Genomic DNA, 17,973 nt, shown 5'->3' with positions numbered 1-17,973 from the left:
GTATAAGATGGTCACCCATCCACAGAACAACCTCGGCAAGCGTAGCTTAACCTCAGAGATCGATCCGCGCGGCTGTTGTTAACTAAGCCAATTGCAATCACCCAATGTCCGTATAAATTTCGCTCATGGTAATGACAAACAAGACAGCCGTTTTCGAGGCATAATATAATTTATAAATACAATATAGCTTTTTCCGGTTATAGTTGATAGAGTTAATTCAACAAGAGTTAGAATTCCTAATTAATACTTTGATTGCTGTCTTATTATTTTGCGTGCAAATATTAAGTTACGTAGAGAAAAGTAATTTAGGTACTTCTTGAATTTATACAGTTCCATGATTACGTGCAACTAGCTAAATTAGCCAACTTTAGTTAGAACGGATATTTTGCTAGCATATAAAGTATTAGCAATCTTTATGAAATCCGATACAGGCATTCAGTGACAGCAGTATTAACAAACACAAAATATTTGCAATGCCAATATAATGCTTTGAGAAATGTCAACGACATGCAAAGTTGCATCGCTAGAAATTGTACGGAAATGGAAACGTCCAGGGAACTTATTTCCGTTACTTCAATACCTCTTTAACGACAATAAAATAGAATAATATATTCATGTTCAAAAATGCAGCTCGAGTGTAAAAAAGTAGTTCGAAAAAAGGTTAGAGGAATTTCTTAGTGTGGAGTTATGTAGTACAAAGTAAAATCTGTTTATACGAAAATCTATTATGAATGTATTGACGTGTATGCATTTTTTTTGCTTTTTACGTCTTGAAATATTTAGTTGACTACTGCGGTATTAGACAGTCAATACCGACCATTTGAGCAGATAACAAAATTATAATAATAATATATAGTGTGGGTAAGTGTACTTTGAATTGATTTCTATCGCATTTATTTGATGGGAGTTAGTTTGACGATTCTACGAATTAATTATATTATTTTACATCAATTAAGCAAAACTCTCTAATGAGAGTTTAGCTTTGCAATTCTAATGAATTGAACACGTTTTGCGGTTTTGTTTCACTAATATAATATTAGGAGTTTAAAATTAATGATGACCAGCAATAGAGCATTTCAGTTGAAACAATAATTAGACGTAACGAATGCGAGTGGTGTGGTGTTTTTCACACAACTGAAACATACTTACTTACGATTTGGCTCAATCTCTAGGTAGACTTTTCCCGTAGATATGATCTCGTTTAAGGTTTGCTGTAATATTTGACATTTGACAACTAAGTGTCAATAGTCTTTTTGTCTTTATAGGGGCAAGGAAGGCGATGGTTTCTATGTCACCTACTTACTAAATGTTAAAAACATTATTAACATCTTACTTTAAATATTTTGTCAATAATAAGCTTATTTTGGTGCTAGTTTCTGAGACATTTTTACTTAGGAATTGAAATAATAATATCATGTGAATGCGTTAGTTAGTAAGGCAATAATGATGTTGCGTAATTTTTAAATCATTTAAAGTTATGGGTTTATGGTTATGGTATACAGGAGATAATAAAATATAGGAGATAATAAAAAGGCAGAGAAAAGCTTGTTCAAAACTTTAATACCTACTAATCTCGATCACAACATCAATGGCTTCACATATAAAATTCTACATTACACATAAATATTTACACTACACTTAGAAGTCCGCGTAATTATATCTATTTCTCATTCGTTGTCTCTCAATGCACACAACACAAGTGATTTGTCTGTTAGTGTCATATCTCACTGTTTCTTCAGGTATGGTCCTGTGGACCATAGTTTTCCGCACTGGTTATAATAAACTAACGTTATGGCCGTTGGAGTATTTCGCGGATGAGCGCAGGGAACGGATTGTGGTGAGGCGCACTGATGATGTATTGTTGTCCCCGCGGCGGAGGAGGGACGCGTGGTGGCCACCGGATTCCCTGGAAATAGAAACAAGTGTTAATATATTTTCAAAAATATTTTCGCTTTAAAAAATTATGACAACACAGACCATAGCTTTCTCAACTTCAGCTATGTTTGATGGTCGTATAGTGGCCAGCTATCAATAAATACGATAATCGATATTGCTCTTATATAAAAAATCCCTGTGGTGGTTGTTTCATTTTTGTTTTACTACGTAAAGTCAGCGTTTAAAATAGGTTATGTAATGGTTTGTGGACACGTTTAAGTTTAAGACCACGAGGATTGTATAGTCGTTACTCTTTTAGGATATCTAAAATTAGAATGCACGGCGACACCGGTCGTCATTAAATTGCCTCCACTAAGACAGTGTCTTAGTACTACAATTCAGGCCGTTGGCTACAGTAATTAGCGTCAAAGCATTTCTCAGAATTACATTTGCTACAATTATACCGACATTGTTGATAGACCTACATGTTAGTTTGCTAGTTCAATAGCTTAGGCAACGATATTTTCTCGGAAAAATAATTTGCGGTCTTATTTACGATTAAGAAAAGAATATAAAGAAATACAATTGGTCTTTATCTACGCATACGAATAACATAAATACCGAGTCTCGAAACAATACATAAATATTTTCTCCGTGTCAAAATCATACGAGTTACAAGTGTTACAACTGCGCAAAATGTCGAGATGATGATCATCTTATCCCGCACACCAAATACGTTGTCATACATAAAACAAAAAAAAGGTATCGAATCCTGTATTAACAAGTATTATATACACCAGCTTACTTAAAAAACGTAATAACACCCTGTTGTAAAAAATACCGTCGTACCCAATGACTAACAACCATTTTCCATCACTTATATACAGCGAAAAGCAAAGCATTGATCCAAAGCTGAAGAACCGGTATTTGTTTTACCCCATTCCATGCGATTCAAGTTTTATTAAGTACAAAGCTTACAACACATTCTCGAAATATACCGAAATTCTTTGGCCTTAATAATTTCCTACATAAAAAAGTGCAAACAATGAAAAAGGCTTAATAAAACGCGTATAAATGTTCCGTTTCAATATACTTTGCAACATATGGCTTCGAACATTACACGAATAACGTTTGAGGCTCCATTTACCCCTCGAGGCATAAACATGGCTGATATATGAACCGTGAAGAACATACCATTTTTACTTCAAAAGTAAAAGCCACGATTTGTAGTACTTTAACTCGGGAAACATAAAAATGCAATAGAATATTATGAAGAAAGATTTTCTCCAGACTCTACCTCTAGACAAATTGAAGAGTTTTTAAAAGTCTTTAGCGAAATAGTAACCTTTCTAATACAGGACTAGTACAAAAACAGATAGATTTATTTTAATACTATGTAAACGTTTGCCAAATTCATTTTACGTACATATATAAAAGAGGAAATACAATAAGCATATTTAAGAACTTCTTGTTACACGGACGTCAAAATATGAAATTTTTCCGCTTGTTTATCATGTCCAATATTATTACAAGACTAATGCTATGAAAGTGTGGATTAAGATGTACTTGGAAAAATTACTTCGTAAACCATAAGCTTAGGTGTTTATATTTTCTTGGGACTTGTAAAATCATGTTGAAAAGCTTTTGTTATAATGGAAAATAAACACTTGTGTTTGAGCCCCGTTTCAATGTAATTTTTGATCCACACTTTATACTGTGTACTTAAATTGTAAGATATTTCTCTGAAATAAATTGTAAGCAAAATATTTAACTATAAGAATAGAATAGAAAAATAAAATACTAAAACGAAACATTATTATTGCTGTTTGGTTTTTAAAGCATTACCATTACAGATTACAACCAGCTTTACACGTGATCATGTTACACTGTGAGATAATTATTTTAATAACAAAATTGTGAAGTAATTTTTTGGAGACTTAAAATTGATTACAAAATATTAAACTATGACGCTTTGTTATTGTAAATTCTGATTGCTCGCTAACGTTAACACCAAAAGCTGTTTCAATTTAACATGCACAGAAATATTTTCTGGGTTCGTGAATGCTGACAGGTACATGAAAGTGACTGGTACATGGCAATAATCTTGCAAATTATCTAACATAAATTCACTATAAACATTGATATATTGTATGTATAACTCTCAATAATTATTCGCACTCTCAATCAACATGAGCCAGCTAAAGATCTTTATAACAATAGTATTTTGCTGAATTAAGTCTTGACTTAGAATACATTGAAATTATTTCAATTGAATTATTAAACTTGATTGTATAAGTATTATAATTTGATTTAAACTCGCGAATCAAGTGTTTAGATTAAAGTTATAGGATTGTTGAAATGCCGTGGTTGATTCAAACATTGAACTTTGAAGCCCAGTTTAGTGTATTGTATTGAGGTTTATTTACAGACAATTTTGTAACTGAACATTTTTAGCGATATTTAAAAGATTCTATGTAAATAAAAAAGAATTACCAAAATGTATGTACGCATAACTTTCGCGCAACTTAGCTAAATTGTATTTGTAATTGAACTAACTATACCTGGACAAAGTCGGGGCAGTCCATTAGTGTAATTTATTTTAATGCTTTTATTCACATTTTGTACAGCTATGTCAATCGTCTATTAAAAGTATTCTCTTCCAAATAAGTCACTTAATTTCACATAGAATTTTGGGTATACTTAAACGAACTATCCCAGATAGCAGCACACATTCTAGATTTAGATTACCTAACCCTTTACCGATCACAGTAAACAGATAGGGTTTCTACATTATATAAAGTTTCACATGACTACTAAAATGTTTCACCATCTAGTTACTTAGTACCCGGTTTGAAATCCGATAAGCCGTCAATCCCGGAGAGATCGCTGATAAATGGCAAAAGCCATTATAGCATACCTGATGTCTTGGAAACGTTGAAATTCACCTTGAAAGTGTTGCAAAGTTACCGATTTCATATTGTGATAAAATGCAAATATAAACTTTAGTAAAAGTTGTTTACTGGCAGTAATTAATGGTTTATTTAATGTCCTTTTCTCTACAAAGAACAAATTTTCAGTAAAAAGTCTTGAACATCGTTCCAAAAATCATACTCAGAGATAGTTATAAAAATGACAGTGGAAAAAATTGACAAATATTTTTATGAAATACATTACGAATTCAGTCACTTTTACCCAATAAATTTTGAAGTACAATATTGACAAAACAGCTTGTCAATTTCCAAAATTGATTGCCGTGGTCGGCTGAGAGTTCAACCTATAAATTATAGCGGCATTGTACCACAAAACACGTGCGACCACTGCGGTCGCGTTGCTAGGAGAGTGTTAAACGGTCACTTTGGAGACAGTCGTGCATAAAAAATTTTAAGTGCTGGTTGCACTACCACACTCATTAATCAATCAATCATTATTAATAATAAACTAATATCTGAAATCAGCGTACTCATAACTCACTTGTGACTTACATATATTTACAATAATTCACTTGATGCTTAATTAATAATTTTACACGTCAATAACATCAGAAGTTCAACAGACTTATTAATATTATTTAACTACAAAAGAATAAAAGAAGCAGTAGAGTTTACTTGTGCTGGCATACAGCGGTTTGTAAGCATCGCAACTCTCCAAGAACTGTCAAAGAAAAATATAGTAAAACTAAAGTATATTGATGATTATACCTGTCACTGTGTCTGTGTGCTTTCTTCTTAGGCCATAAATGGAACGCTCCGTAGATCACAGGATTGACTAGACTGTTTGACATTCCGAAGAAGAAGATCCCGCTGAGGAGCTCTTCGCTTTGCTGTAACAGACAATCATTGTTAGAACGTAAATTAAACATATTTTTAAAGTGATATTCGAGTTCTAAAACAAAATAACGTTTGAAAAGACATAATTTTTTATAAGAAAAATAAATAAATTTCGCATTATAAATTAAAATCACGAGCGAACTAGGAATTGTAGAAAACATAAAATGTAGTTTGAATGAAAATCTTTATACATATAATTCTTCTGTAAGTGTGTATGTCACTGAACTTCTCTTAAACGACTGGACCGATTTTGATGAATTTTTTTGTGTGTGTTCAAGGGGATCTGAGAATGGTTTAGATTCACAATTTTGTCCGCTGGACAATGTTTTTTTAATTATTTTTTACAAATTAAAGACGTGTAGACAGGACAACGTCTGTCGGGTCCGCTAGTATTTTTATGATCTTCTAATCAAATGAGTACAGTTTGAATTACATTCAACATAAAATTTGTGGTTGTGATGTATGTTATGTCATTGTTTCTTGGTTGTCCACTTCGTTTGGATACAAAACTATAATAAGTAGGTCAAATATTTAGTTCACTCCCTATAATTCAACTTGCACTTAAGTTTAAAGGCGACCGCATCATTAATATTATGTCTTGTAGTAAAACGACCAAGAGGTACTGAGGTAATAAATGTTCCACGAAGTATGATGAGGTGTCGTGGTGATATATGGTTGGGGGTATTCGCAATTGCTAAGGAATTCATCGTCTTTTATGATATCCCTTGTAAATATAATTGGTTTGAACAAATACGTGAAACATGTTCTCGATCCGATTGAGTAATAACGATTAAAAATCTAGTAGTGGACTTCAAAACTTACAACTCTTCGACTATAGCAAACAGATAATAATATTATAATGCAACGGGTCTTAAACGCGATTGAAAATTAAAGGTTAGGATACCTTATTTGTTCACCCGACGTTTGACCGTCACGTTACATTATAATATTATGTATATTAGTCGCGAGAGTTTAAAAACGTTATGGTAAACAGGTTTACTCGATTGAACAAACACGTCGAATACACGGAAAAACAAAACTTGTGTATTATGACTAACTTAGCTTTCAGGATTCTTTATTTCTTTGGAAAAATACTATGAAGTAAATTAATATTTACAATGGTTACTAGACCAAATATCTAAGTACATATTAAAATAATACGTAACTTAAATAACATTTGCTTAGGCCCAAATCGCGATCTTATTGTAAATACAGTAATAGTCTAACCCGAATATGAAGGAAAACATTAGTAAAATCATTTGAGTTGTTACACAATGTTCATATTGAATACACGTTTGTGAGACTTGATTCAACTTTATAAATATCGCTCAATCCTTGGGGTAGAATGGTTTATTAACGGTTTATTTGTCACCATTGCTATAAGTATCAAATAAAGGCATGTGAAAAATACTACCTCGAATTACGCACATTTGATATAACTTTCAAATTGATTACTCGAATTAAAGACATTTTACTATTGATTCGTCACTAGTTAAGTCTCGCTATGCAATCAAACTTAATAAAAATAAGAGTGATTGCCTGGTTATAGCTTTTGACAGCACTAATAAACGATATTACGTATTTTTTATAAGACTAAAAATAAAAACACGCAATAATGGTTTTTGTTCCTTTGGACCTTTTCCAAATATTTTGGAACAAGAATTCGAGGTATCACTTCAAAGGCTTTGAAGATAAAACCAACCTAAACCTGGTTCCTAAAAATTATTTCAATTCAAAATGTTTTTGTTGTATTCAATATAGGGCAGAGATTTGAGCTAGGCTTGTGAGTTAAACTGATATTTCGTGTAATCCGATTACGCTAGGTTCGGACTTGAAAAAAAAAAAGAAAATGCTCCTTAGTTCTGAATAACGTTTAGAGCCTCTACTCATTCGTTTTTTATTTTATCCTAATCTAAATCTTATTACATTGTTTTATAGAAACGAAAGAAATTTTCAAAACCACGAAGTCGATTTATATTTTTTTACACAGTCATAAGATACTCACATTACTTGAAAAGACATAATAAATCCGAGTAGGTAGGTAGTTGTTGTAGATCTGAGAGTAAGTTCAGATGTTAAGTAGTAAATTTATTCAAAAAAATTGCTTTGACGGTACTTTCACGTATTCGCGAATCTCATAAGTTGAAAGGAAAATGTTGCTCAATACATCGTTCTTATACATGTATTTGTTACTTGAGGTCGCAACTCACAGGTTTATCAGTAACTCGTGAGTGACACAAGTCATTGTCTGTACTGCGACAAATGTACTAAGGAAATGAAACTCTTGCTTGATTTAACTTCAACAAGGGAATCAATATCCGGCACATGTTTACAATCGAAAAACGTTTGTGAGAACGACGTATGTGTTCTAGAAAGATATTGAACGACATTTTATTTATAGTATTTTTTCGGAAATTGAAGCTAAACTGAAGCATGATAGTAAGACTCATTTATTCAGTTTTAAAAGACTTTGTCTGTACTATTTCCTTCCATTTTTAAATTTTATTTCAGAGTTGTGTGACTATATGTCTTCTGTATACTTCCAAATCTACGCTGATGGTTTATTAATATTGAAACATGTATAGATAAATAGTCATGATGAGTCTTGTTAGAATTATTATTTTTGAACCATACCATTTTGTTTTACTATTCTAAATATCAAATATAGTTGAATAAACTTACTTCGTGGTTGGATTATAATATCTAGTAATACAATATTTTACAAGTCACAAAATACTTTTTTCAACTATTTAAATCAAACGGTCATTAAAACACGTAAAGCCTGTCTACTATATCGTAGGAAGATGTAACGTCCAACTTTTTAGATTGAAACCGTCAATTAAAACTTCTTTAACACTGCCTTCAAAACCTTCATTATCTCGATCCGTTATTAGGACGGGAAAGTTTTAAACTGTGCCGCGACTAATGGGAGGACTTATCAAACACCTTAGGCACTTGTCCCACCAACAGCGAGTAAACGATTAACTATCGACCATTTTCTCGCTCAAGAAACGCACAATAGATATAACATTCCGTGTAAATAAAAGAGATGCATATACAAATAGTTGATCGCTGACTGTTCACACTGCCGGCGACGACTCGCTTTGGCGACTTCCCATTTGGTAAACTTCCCATTTGGTAAACCTCAAATTATACCTACTAAAAAGATGCGTTTGGTAAACATTTCGTTACTTCATACATTTAATCCTATTTAGTAAACTATGTTAGTATAGTTATTTTTGTACGGTACAGTCGGTGTGAAATTAATGTTGAAGTGTTTAAAAGTTTGAAAGTCTTAAGACAAAATCTCGACCATCAAAAAGAAAAAAGAAAGGTATTCGTTGAGGTTTACCAAATGGGAACTTTACCAAGTGGGAAGTAGCCCTCGCTTTACTAGTTTTGTTGCTAAACGACAAGCTGTCAAAAATGGACTCGCCCAACGATTAGGACCACGAAGTAATAAAAATAACTGGAAGAATCACTAATAAAAATATATCAAATAAATTCTTACTTTACTGCTCGTTCATAGAGTTTACTTTTGTTTAGTTTTAATGTCTGTTCGAAAAACGGACTCGAGTGAGACTTACTTTTAAGGGCCTTTGTCCCTCTCTAACAGTTGCCACTGTATAATGTTTGTAACTTATGGTGGTAATTTTAAGATTATTACTGAATTTAAATTCGGTAATTGTTGTTTCATTAAACAGAATTTTGGTATAAAAACAATCAAAAGTAGTTTTACACATTATTTATTACTCTTGATGCACACTAAGGATAGTTTGTATCTTGAAAATGTTATAATTCTTAGTGATCCTTCCAGTTAGTACTAATTCTTCCATGATTAGAATACACGCCGAGAGAGCAACCAGCTGTCATTAAACAACTACGCACTCGCTCCCCGCGGCACGCCAACTCGTTACTCGTTCATCGTCGGCGGTGGGACAAGTGCCTTACTGTCGAAATGGCAGTTCGCTTTTCGTTTGTGTTTTTGCCAAGCTATTGATTTTGAAAATAAGTTAAGTGAAGTGGATAAAAGTGCGTAAACGTCTTTTTAATAAAGTTGTGTAGTTGACACCGCAGAATTCCGTTTGACTCGTTGTATCCCAGGATCATAAAATATGAATAAAGTTATTTTTCCTAACACTCTTTATTATTCAATACAAATAGTGAGGAAAACTGGGAAAAAATACAATTATAAAAAAAAACAAGCAAATCGGTACCTATTACCTAAACCTGCCCAAAATTATTAATATTACAAAATCAATATCAGAGAAAATAATTGACTTCAAGTGATACCTACTATTGAATATTCGTTACTTTTCCGTAATCGGATCACGAGCTGAGTTTTTTTTTTGTATTGACTACGTAATAATATTTTTCCTTCCTCCTTTTTGCAAAACATAATATTGCTAATAAGCTCACGAGATGAACTTTATTCCATTGATACAAAAACATAATCGTGATATCAAAATAACACATAATTTATCAAAGCCAGGTAATTATATTTCTGTTAATAAAAATATAATCTACCGTGAAATGAGAATGCTAACGCTATTCAGATATATTTATCTTCATTATATTGTAATTCAAAGGTCTGTTCCAACAAATTGAGTAACAAATTTTATTACATCCTGTACAGTAGGTATTAATCTTTTTTTTCACGTACAAATAAAGGCAATCGCTTTAATAAAGAACAAAGAGTGGTCCTACTTTTACAATTAACGACTTTGGTTAATTGAATGGGAGCTTTTTCTTTTTTTAATATCCATGTTTAGTACGGAAAGGTCAATTAATATAAATCTGTCAAAGGAGATACTACTTTATGTTAATGAGCGAGATGAGAAAGATGAAATTAACTTTGATTTTTTACCTGCTGTCAGTACCAAACAATATAATGTATTTAATGCTGGCTAAAATGTCAGAGAGCTTCGCACCGAAAACCTAATTCAAAAAAGTTGTTCTAAATATAGACACGGATTAATATTGTTTAAAACGAATGGATCGAAGAGTTCTTTTCTGTACATTCATTTAATAATAATCACTAGTCACTCTCAGCTTCGAGGCTCTCATAGTTGTTTTAAGATACTTAGCGCGGACTTTGTATAGATGGGCTACCGCTTGGTGGTATTTCAGCTGAGCGTGCTTTGAAGTGTACGTAAAATTTTAGTTCTGGTTGATGTTAATTAAGATAACGGTCGATAAGCTATGAAAAAAGCCTTTGGGTGCTTGGACCAATATAATCATTATGAAGATTAAATGAATACATATATTTTTTTAACAACAGCTACCTACTTAATGTCAACATACATAACATTTCCTTGTACAAAACGTGTTGTTGTTACCGGTATTTTCCTGTATTGGCTTTATTAAACTCATTTATTCAATATACATTATAAATAAACATGAAAGAGTTTGAAGAAAATACCACATGAAGAGAAACATCAGAGAAAAGCGTAACACCATCTGATAAAAGGGTTTTGTTGAAATCACAAAAGTTTTTGGTTTCGATACTTTATAAAAAAAATTGAGGCAACCATTTAAATTTGAACTCTTACAGATGTGACCTATGTGTTTACTTAGAAGTTTATAATGTCAAGGTTTGTCCTTAACAATGGCATAATTTCTATTATTTTGTGAACTGTGGTTATTGAAAGTTATCGAGGTTTTTTCCCTATGTTATATTACAACACTCTGGCCTTTTTCTCAAAAAAGTTGATCTTCCTCGTCGTATCTTTCTTATATTTCAATTATATTATATTAAACTGAAATTCACTTTTAATATGTTAACTAGTTTCATTTAGCTTTGACATTTGATATTTGGCTGTCGCCCGCACCCTATTGCGCACTTTTCAAGTTTATCAGCGAGATAATACATGATACAAATTCCTACCAGGGACAGAGTAACTGACCAAATAAAATTGATTACTAGGATATGTTTTTGAAAAAGTTTTCTCAAAAGGAAATTCACTATCTTACAACAATCATCACCCTCATCTAAAGACAAATTGAACCCTTCCGTGACAAATTACTACGAAAGAGCTTATCAACCCGCATTCGAGAAAGAAATAGGAAGCTTTAGCTAAAACCAACTATTACTTACACAATTTGTCAAAGTATACTTTTATGTATGTACTTAAATGTTACATAAAAATAAAATACTCTGGCATATTACTTTTAATGATACGTAAAGGATAAAAAAGGAAGCTACTGGGGGATCATAATAGCGACTTTTTTCACCAGTTCATCAGACTGGCTCATCCATCGGAACTGATGGTAGCTTCATCAACTGTCACTTTTACAATTAGTTACTAGTGTTTATGTATTTACTTCTACTTAATTTTGATGATAAAAGTTCTACAAAAACAAACTGTTCCGTTGTGTGCATTTATCTAAAATAAATACAGCGAAAGAACATCTCCTAATATCTAAATTGAATTTAATATATCAGGTCTTTGGTTTGATTGCACGCGCTTTTGTATGGCAAAATTTACTCACAAAGTATTTGTAATAATAAAACTTTAAGAAGCATTACAAACTTCGAAACTCGTTATCTGAACAATTGGTAGGTTTTCAGAATCCTTGCAGCATAAATTGAAAATTGTTGATTCATTTTGATTATACCTACAATCTACAAACGTGTAGTCGATTTGAATGAAAAAAATATTTATTTACTAAATTAAAATTCAGTGTCGTGATACACATACCAAATAAGTAAACTACGCAAAATCGTCGCGCATGTTAACGTTTATCTATCTCATTACCAACATAATTTGTTACTCGAAAAAAAGTACTTAGAATATTCTAAGTGCTTTTTTTAACGTAACTAGACAAGGCTTGTAAAGTAACTGTTGGTAGCTGTGAAAGAGTGACAAACAGTCAGACAGGCAGACAAACTTTCACATTAAATACTCAAGATCATATCGATACTCACGTCTTTGTCAGGATTAAGGAATGTAAAGATAATCATCATCACGTAGTAAGGAGTCCACCAGATGAGGAAGGCGGCAACGATGACGACAGACATTCGGAGAGACTTCATCTTGGCTCTGTCTATTAGTCTCCGCCTGTTCATGTCTGGAGTGAAATACTTCTCCTGCCTTCGAACTTCTGGCTTGAAGACTTTCTCGCTTTCTGTGAACAAAACATTTATTGAATAAAATAGGAATCGGCCATATTTGAGTAAGTTGTAACAAGAGAACGTCTTCTTTCGCTACTCTTTTAGTAAACGTCGTATGAGCTCTGATCTTAGTACAGTGTTTTATCTTTTCCACTCATGAACGGTTCAAAATTTATTAATAAATCACTGTACACCTAATCAAAGCTTATTCAACGTTTATTAGTAAGTAAGAGTGTAGTTAATTAAACTTTGCTGATACGAGTACTTAGAGCAATTTAACGTGGGAAGACTATTATAACCCAGTCGTGTACAAAAGTGGAGATCTATATCTATGTGTATAGTTTAACCAACATATTCGTAATATTGAGTACTAGATTTAACTACTATTTATGTTGTATGTAGCACCATATTGAATTTATTGCCGTCCACAAACTCCAGCTTCTTGCTAGGAACGTGATTTGTGATCTAAGCAACACACCCGGGACCTAATCATCTATCGTCGAATGGAATCGGACGTATTCTGTTATGAATAGTTATACTTTTGACAAAGTAAAAAATTTGAAAAACACTGATGTAACTCTCCCTGGAGGATAATCAGTAGTGCTTTAATGAACAGTTAGGAGCTCCAGGTTCATTTCTCGGCACAGAAGTTTTTTAAAAATACCAGAGCTGAAATTCTCTACTACTGTCGACTATCGACAATTGAATATAAAGCATGATTTTTTTATAAAATCCTGATCCTTCACCCTTAGCGGGTGCCATACAAACAATTGGGTCTATCCCACTAGTTCCGTTGAGTTGTCCCGTGACGGGACAACTGGCACTATTTTGTCCCAGTTGTCCCGTGGCGGGACAAGTGACACTGTTTTGGTGCCAGTTGTCCCGTTGCAGAAAAATCACGGGACTAATGGGACAGACGGAAGGGTCAAAACAACTGGTTCCATTGAGTTGTTGTGTGACAACAGGTACTTGGTACTTTGGTACGATGGCAGACGTTATACGTTGTGTTGTAGTACATTTTTACTTAATTTCTAGTGGATAAGTTGAAATTACATTAGGTACATGTTGAATTGACTTGTGTGTTTGAGCTGCTCCAGGGGCCTGTTAACAATATATTTTTAGTTTCTTTATATTATGTTTTTTCAAGTAGGGCATTCCGGATAAGCATTTTACATTTATGGTATGGAAGGTCGTAGATATAGACATTCTTGTCAATTTAATTATAAAGTGAAAAGCCCAAATGGTAAAAAAAAACTTCTTGTGAATTTAAAGTTTACATAGAGTAGCGTACAATTTATCATCTGCTACCAAAGTACCAAGTACCTGTTGTCACACAACAACTCAATGGAACCAGTTGTTTTGACCTTTCCGTCTGTCCCATTAGTCCCGTGATTTTTCTGCAACGGGACAACTGGCACCAAAACAGTGTCACTTGTCCCGCCACAGGACAACTGGGACAAAATAGTGCCAGTTGTCCCGTCACGGGAAGAACGCTAAACGGCATATAACAATATTACGCCGTATTGTGCAATATTTTAGCCAAGGTGCGGCCTAATAGTGACTGAAAATATGTCAATAAATTTTTCTTCAAGTCACCTTGAGTGACTTGAAGAAAAATTTTTCAACGTTGACGTAAAGTTTCCTATAGTTTGTCCTGAAAATCAGTTGGTATTATCCCCTAAAGATAACCTAACGCATTCAATATTGTATAAGCGAATTGGCTGTATTTGAAGACACATAATATTTTCAATATAAAAGGCAGATGTGACGAGATTTAGTTCGTTCTCGTGAGTTACCTCAGTTTTTCGATCAAACATGTGACAGGGGCGTAAGTTAAACGTTTATAAAGATAAAATATTTTTATCGGCATTTATAATAGCCAAGTTCCAAATAATTCTTTCATACGTTGTCCCATTCGTCGCTCGGACTAAAAACATAGCCGATACGCAATTGCGTGGAGGCAATGGTGTATAATAAGCATGGTAGTTTGGTTATTTGTCTTATTATTACAGTTTCAATATTCAATTCGTTTAATGGTTAAACAATCTAAGTGTCCAATCACGGAATGACATGGCTTAACGTTTAACTAAATCGTTGCCGTTACAGTGAATCAAAGGTCAATGTAATGGGTGTACCAATAAAGCCCGCCCAATAACAAACCAATCATCCAAACAAGCAATTCGAAAGTAAACAAAACTCTAAGGAAATTACGAAATTAATGTTTAACTAAACGCGGTCTTTGAGGGAAAATATTTCACCATTAAGATTGTTTCAAAAACTTGCCAACTCAAATCAAACACCAGTTCTGTTGGCATTCCCATAATTTATCAACCTTATGTTATTATTAACGACTTTTCAAACTCCGTTAATATGAAAAGGTATAATTTCACCACTGAAACTTGGTTATTAAATTCAATTTTACTTTATAATTGTTTTAAATTAATCATACTTTCGTGTTCTTAGGTGAGAGATGCTTGTATGTATGAGACAGCGCTTACACTATGTAAGCGCTGTCTCATTAAAGTTGTCTATAAAAGTGTCCATACACGATTAAAATTTTCTGTTATACCTGCAGCAGACGTAATTCAGTGTCTAGTAAACTTACCCGGTATACGACTACCTATAAGCGCTTCGTTGCTTCTTGATGGAAGCAAACTAAACTATAGCGCGTTTCTCTACAGTTGATGCTATCAAGTATCGAGAGTTTGATAATTCCTACGGTGCCTGATCAGATTTTCGTGACGTCAAAATTAGTAGGAATCGCGTTTCAAGTGAATTTTCGAAAGGTATTCATTGAGGGGGCCTAGTTCGCTAAAGACTCGGTATTAAAAACTTTCACAAAATAAATTCTTACGCTGTAATGTTCTGCATTTAATTAGATGAGATATTATATAGTACATTTGTGACTTTGTACATACTACAGAAACACGAATACAATAAAAAACTCAATAAAAATGTATTACAGAGACGGAAAAGAAGAAAAATTGTGGTCATGATTAATGTGAGAAACTATGGGGTATAGTAATGGGCTATGGGGTAACATATGGTATTCATTTTTCTTGGGGTTAACGGAAAAAGAAACGAACTCGTTTGTGAAAACACCAGTTCGAGGTATTATTGCTATGAATGTTTTGGAAGAAATAGTGGAAATATGTGGAGAAATAAATATGGTCTTCGAGAAATTTTGCTATATATCAAGTCGCATAACATGTAAAGATGGATAGTGCGGATGGCACGTATTATGCACACTTCGGTAATCGCTTTTCCTCTGTAACTCCTCCGTTAAGACAAATGGAAACGTGACTTTACGCATATGAATGTAATTTGTCAAAGCGTATGATTTCTATCCTATACTTTTCATAAATGACTTCAGAAAAAAATCCCTTAAAAAAAAGTAGGCTCTATATTTTTTTTATTGAGTCCATTTTGGTTGTTTATTTTTATTCCTTATTCGATTAAGGTATATTAAAATAGGCATCAAAAAGTTTTGCCTCAAAGAAAATTGGATGTTTCCTCTATAACCAAATTATTAAGTTACTTAGAGTAAAAAGCTATATCAAAAGAACATTTATATTTAGAAACAAGGTCATTTTGATAATATTACAACGCCTGCTGGCTATTAAGCGTTAACAGGGAAATTATATATGTTGGAGGCGTTAACGGAAACGTCTTTTTAGTGACAGTCCTTGATTTAAAAGCAGTGTGTCAAACATGTCATATACGTCTATGACATGTCACAAAACCTTATAAAAATGAAGTACGTGTTTTATTCTTATTTTAATCTTCGTATTTGCAGTATCACTATAGAATGCTTACGTAATACTACCTACTAATATAGTAGAATTATTATTTCTTTGTTAGCCTTATGTATTTACCCGCATTTATTTCATTTCGCTAGTTTAGAATCAAAGTGGATTTAACTGGTCTACATAACTAAGACTCATAATAATTTATCTGCACACTTGTCTCTTACCACTTGTAAATAAACCTTTTATTAAGATATGAGCATTCATACTTCACGTCAGTAAGCCGCTTAAACTGGACGCGCTAGTGTAAACATGGTTATAAACAGCCTTTGTAGGGATGCAGTAGATATGTGACGTCATCCTCAAACCGCAGTGTTGGTAGGAAAAGCACCATGATATATTTCATTTATACATGTCATTTTCATTTTTTATTATCATGCCTGCAGTCCAGCTTTAACTTGTCTGTTTGTCTAGTGATAAAATTCGGATCCCGAGATTATACTAGTATAGTGTAGGTTTCTCACTGTATTGTGATCCAAAAAATATAATCTTAATAACTTCTTTATGGTCTACAGTGAAAGAATGTGAAACGTAATATCTAATATATAAAATTCTCGCGTCACAGTTTTCGTTGCCATACTCCTCCGAAACGGCTTGACCGATTCTCATGAAATTATGTGAGCATATTGACTAGGTCTGAGAATCGGCCAATATCTATTTTTCATACACCTAAGTGACACATTTTTTTTAATATGGCAAAGCAACGTTTGCCGTGTCAGCTAGTAATAATATGAAATGAAAAAAACCATATCGTTAGTTTAGATTTACTCCAAATCTGTAAGTTGAATGAAATATAGCAAAATATTTTACTTCGATTTTTGCAAAAAATATTGGTAGTTTTAGCATTCTAAGAGTTAAAAAATACTTTTAGTGATATTAGATTTCCAATAAAGTTTTTAGGTTAAAAGCACAAACAAACATAATAATTGAATTATCTAACTTCCTTAACAACACCTTGTTCTACTAAAGGTTAGTTCGTGATTCTTTTATATCAAATTAGGAAGTAACAAAGATTTTCCTAACTCCAAATGTAGTTCTCAGTATTACCATCCTTTGATTTTTAGATTAGATGAAAAAGAACATTTTGCTAAGGGTTCAGTAAGCACCTTTTTTTTAAGAGTCCAACAAATTGCTACTAACTTACGATCGTAATAAGTAATACTGCCAAATCGGTAACACTAGAAGGACAAGCAAACTAGTCTACAGGCAACTGATTGTGTTTTAATATTTAAACTAGTTTTGCAACAAGTCGGTTTCAGTTGAGTTTCAGTCGGTATCAATTAAGCTAGTAGTTGTAAAACCCAAATAAAGTATTTGGGCTGCTTGCCAAGTTTTGAGAATACGTTTATTA

The 17,973-nt window shown here is 32.9% G+C and overlaps 1 protein-coding gene across 1 annotated transcript in view; it reads right to left on the bottom strand.

Moving 5' to 3' along the window:
- Nucleotides 1-1,547: 1,547 nt before the first annotated feature.
- The window catches only part of LOC142978963 (gonadotropin-releasing hormone receptor-like), a 120,474-nt gene continuing 104,048 nt past the window's right edge, over nucleotides 1,548-17,973 (bottom strand). The window contains exons 5-7 of the mRNA XM_076123621.1: nucleotides 12,631-12,830; nucleotides 5,574-5,695; nucleotides 1,548-1,906 (exon numbers count right to left, since the gene is read on the bottom strand). Of these exons, the coding sequence (XP_075979736.1) occupies nucleotides 1,774-1,906; nucleotides 5,574-5,695; nucleotides 12,631-12,830 (455 nt within the window). The 3' untranslated portion in view covers nucleotides 1,548-1,773. The remainder of the gene's footprint in view (nucleotides 1,907-5,573; nucleotides 5,696-12,630; nucleotides 12,831-17,973) is intronic.

The sequence above is a fragment of the Anticarsia gemmatalis genome, chromosome 15, assembly GCF_050436995.1.
Source record: "Anticarsia gemmatalis isolate Benzon Research Colony breed Stoneville strain chromosome 15, ilAntGemm2 primary, whole genome shotgun sequence".
In the NCBI taxonomy this organism is placed as follows: Eukaryota; Metazoa; Arthropoda; class Insecta; order Lepidoptera; family Erebidae; genus Anticarsia; species Anticarsia gemmatalis.
This window is presented reverse-complemented; position numbering and strand designations above follow the sequence as displayed.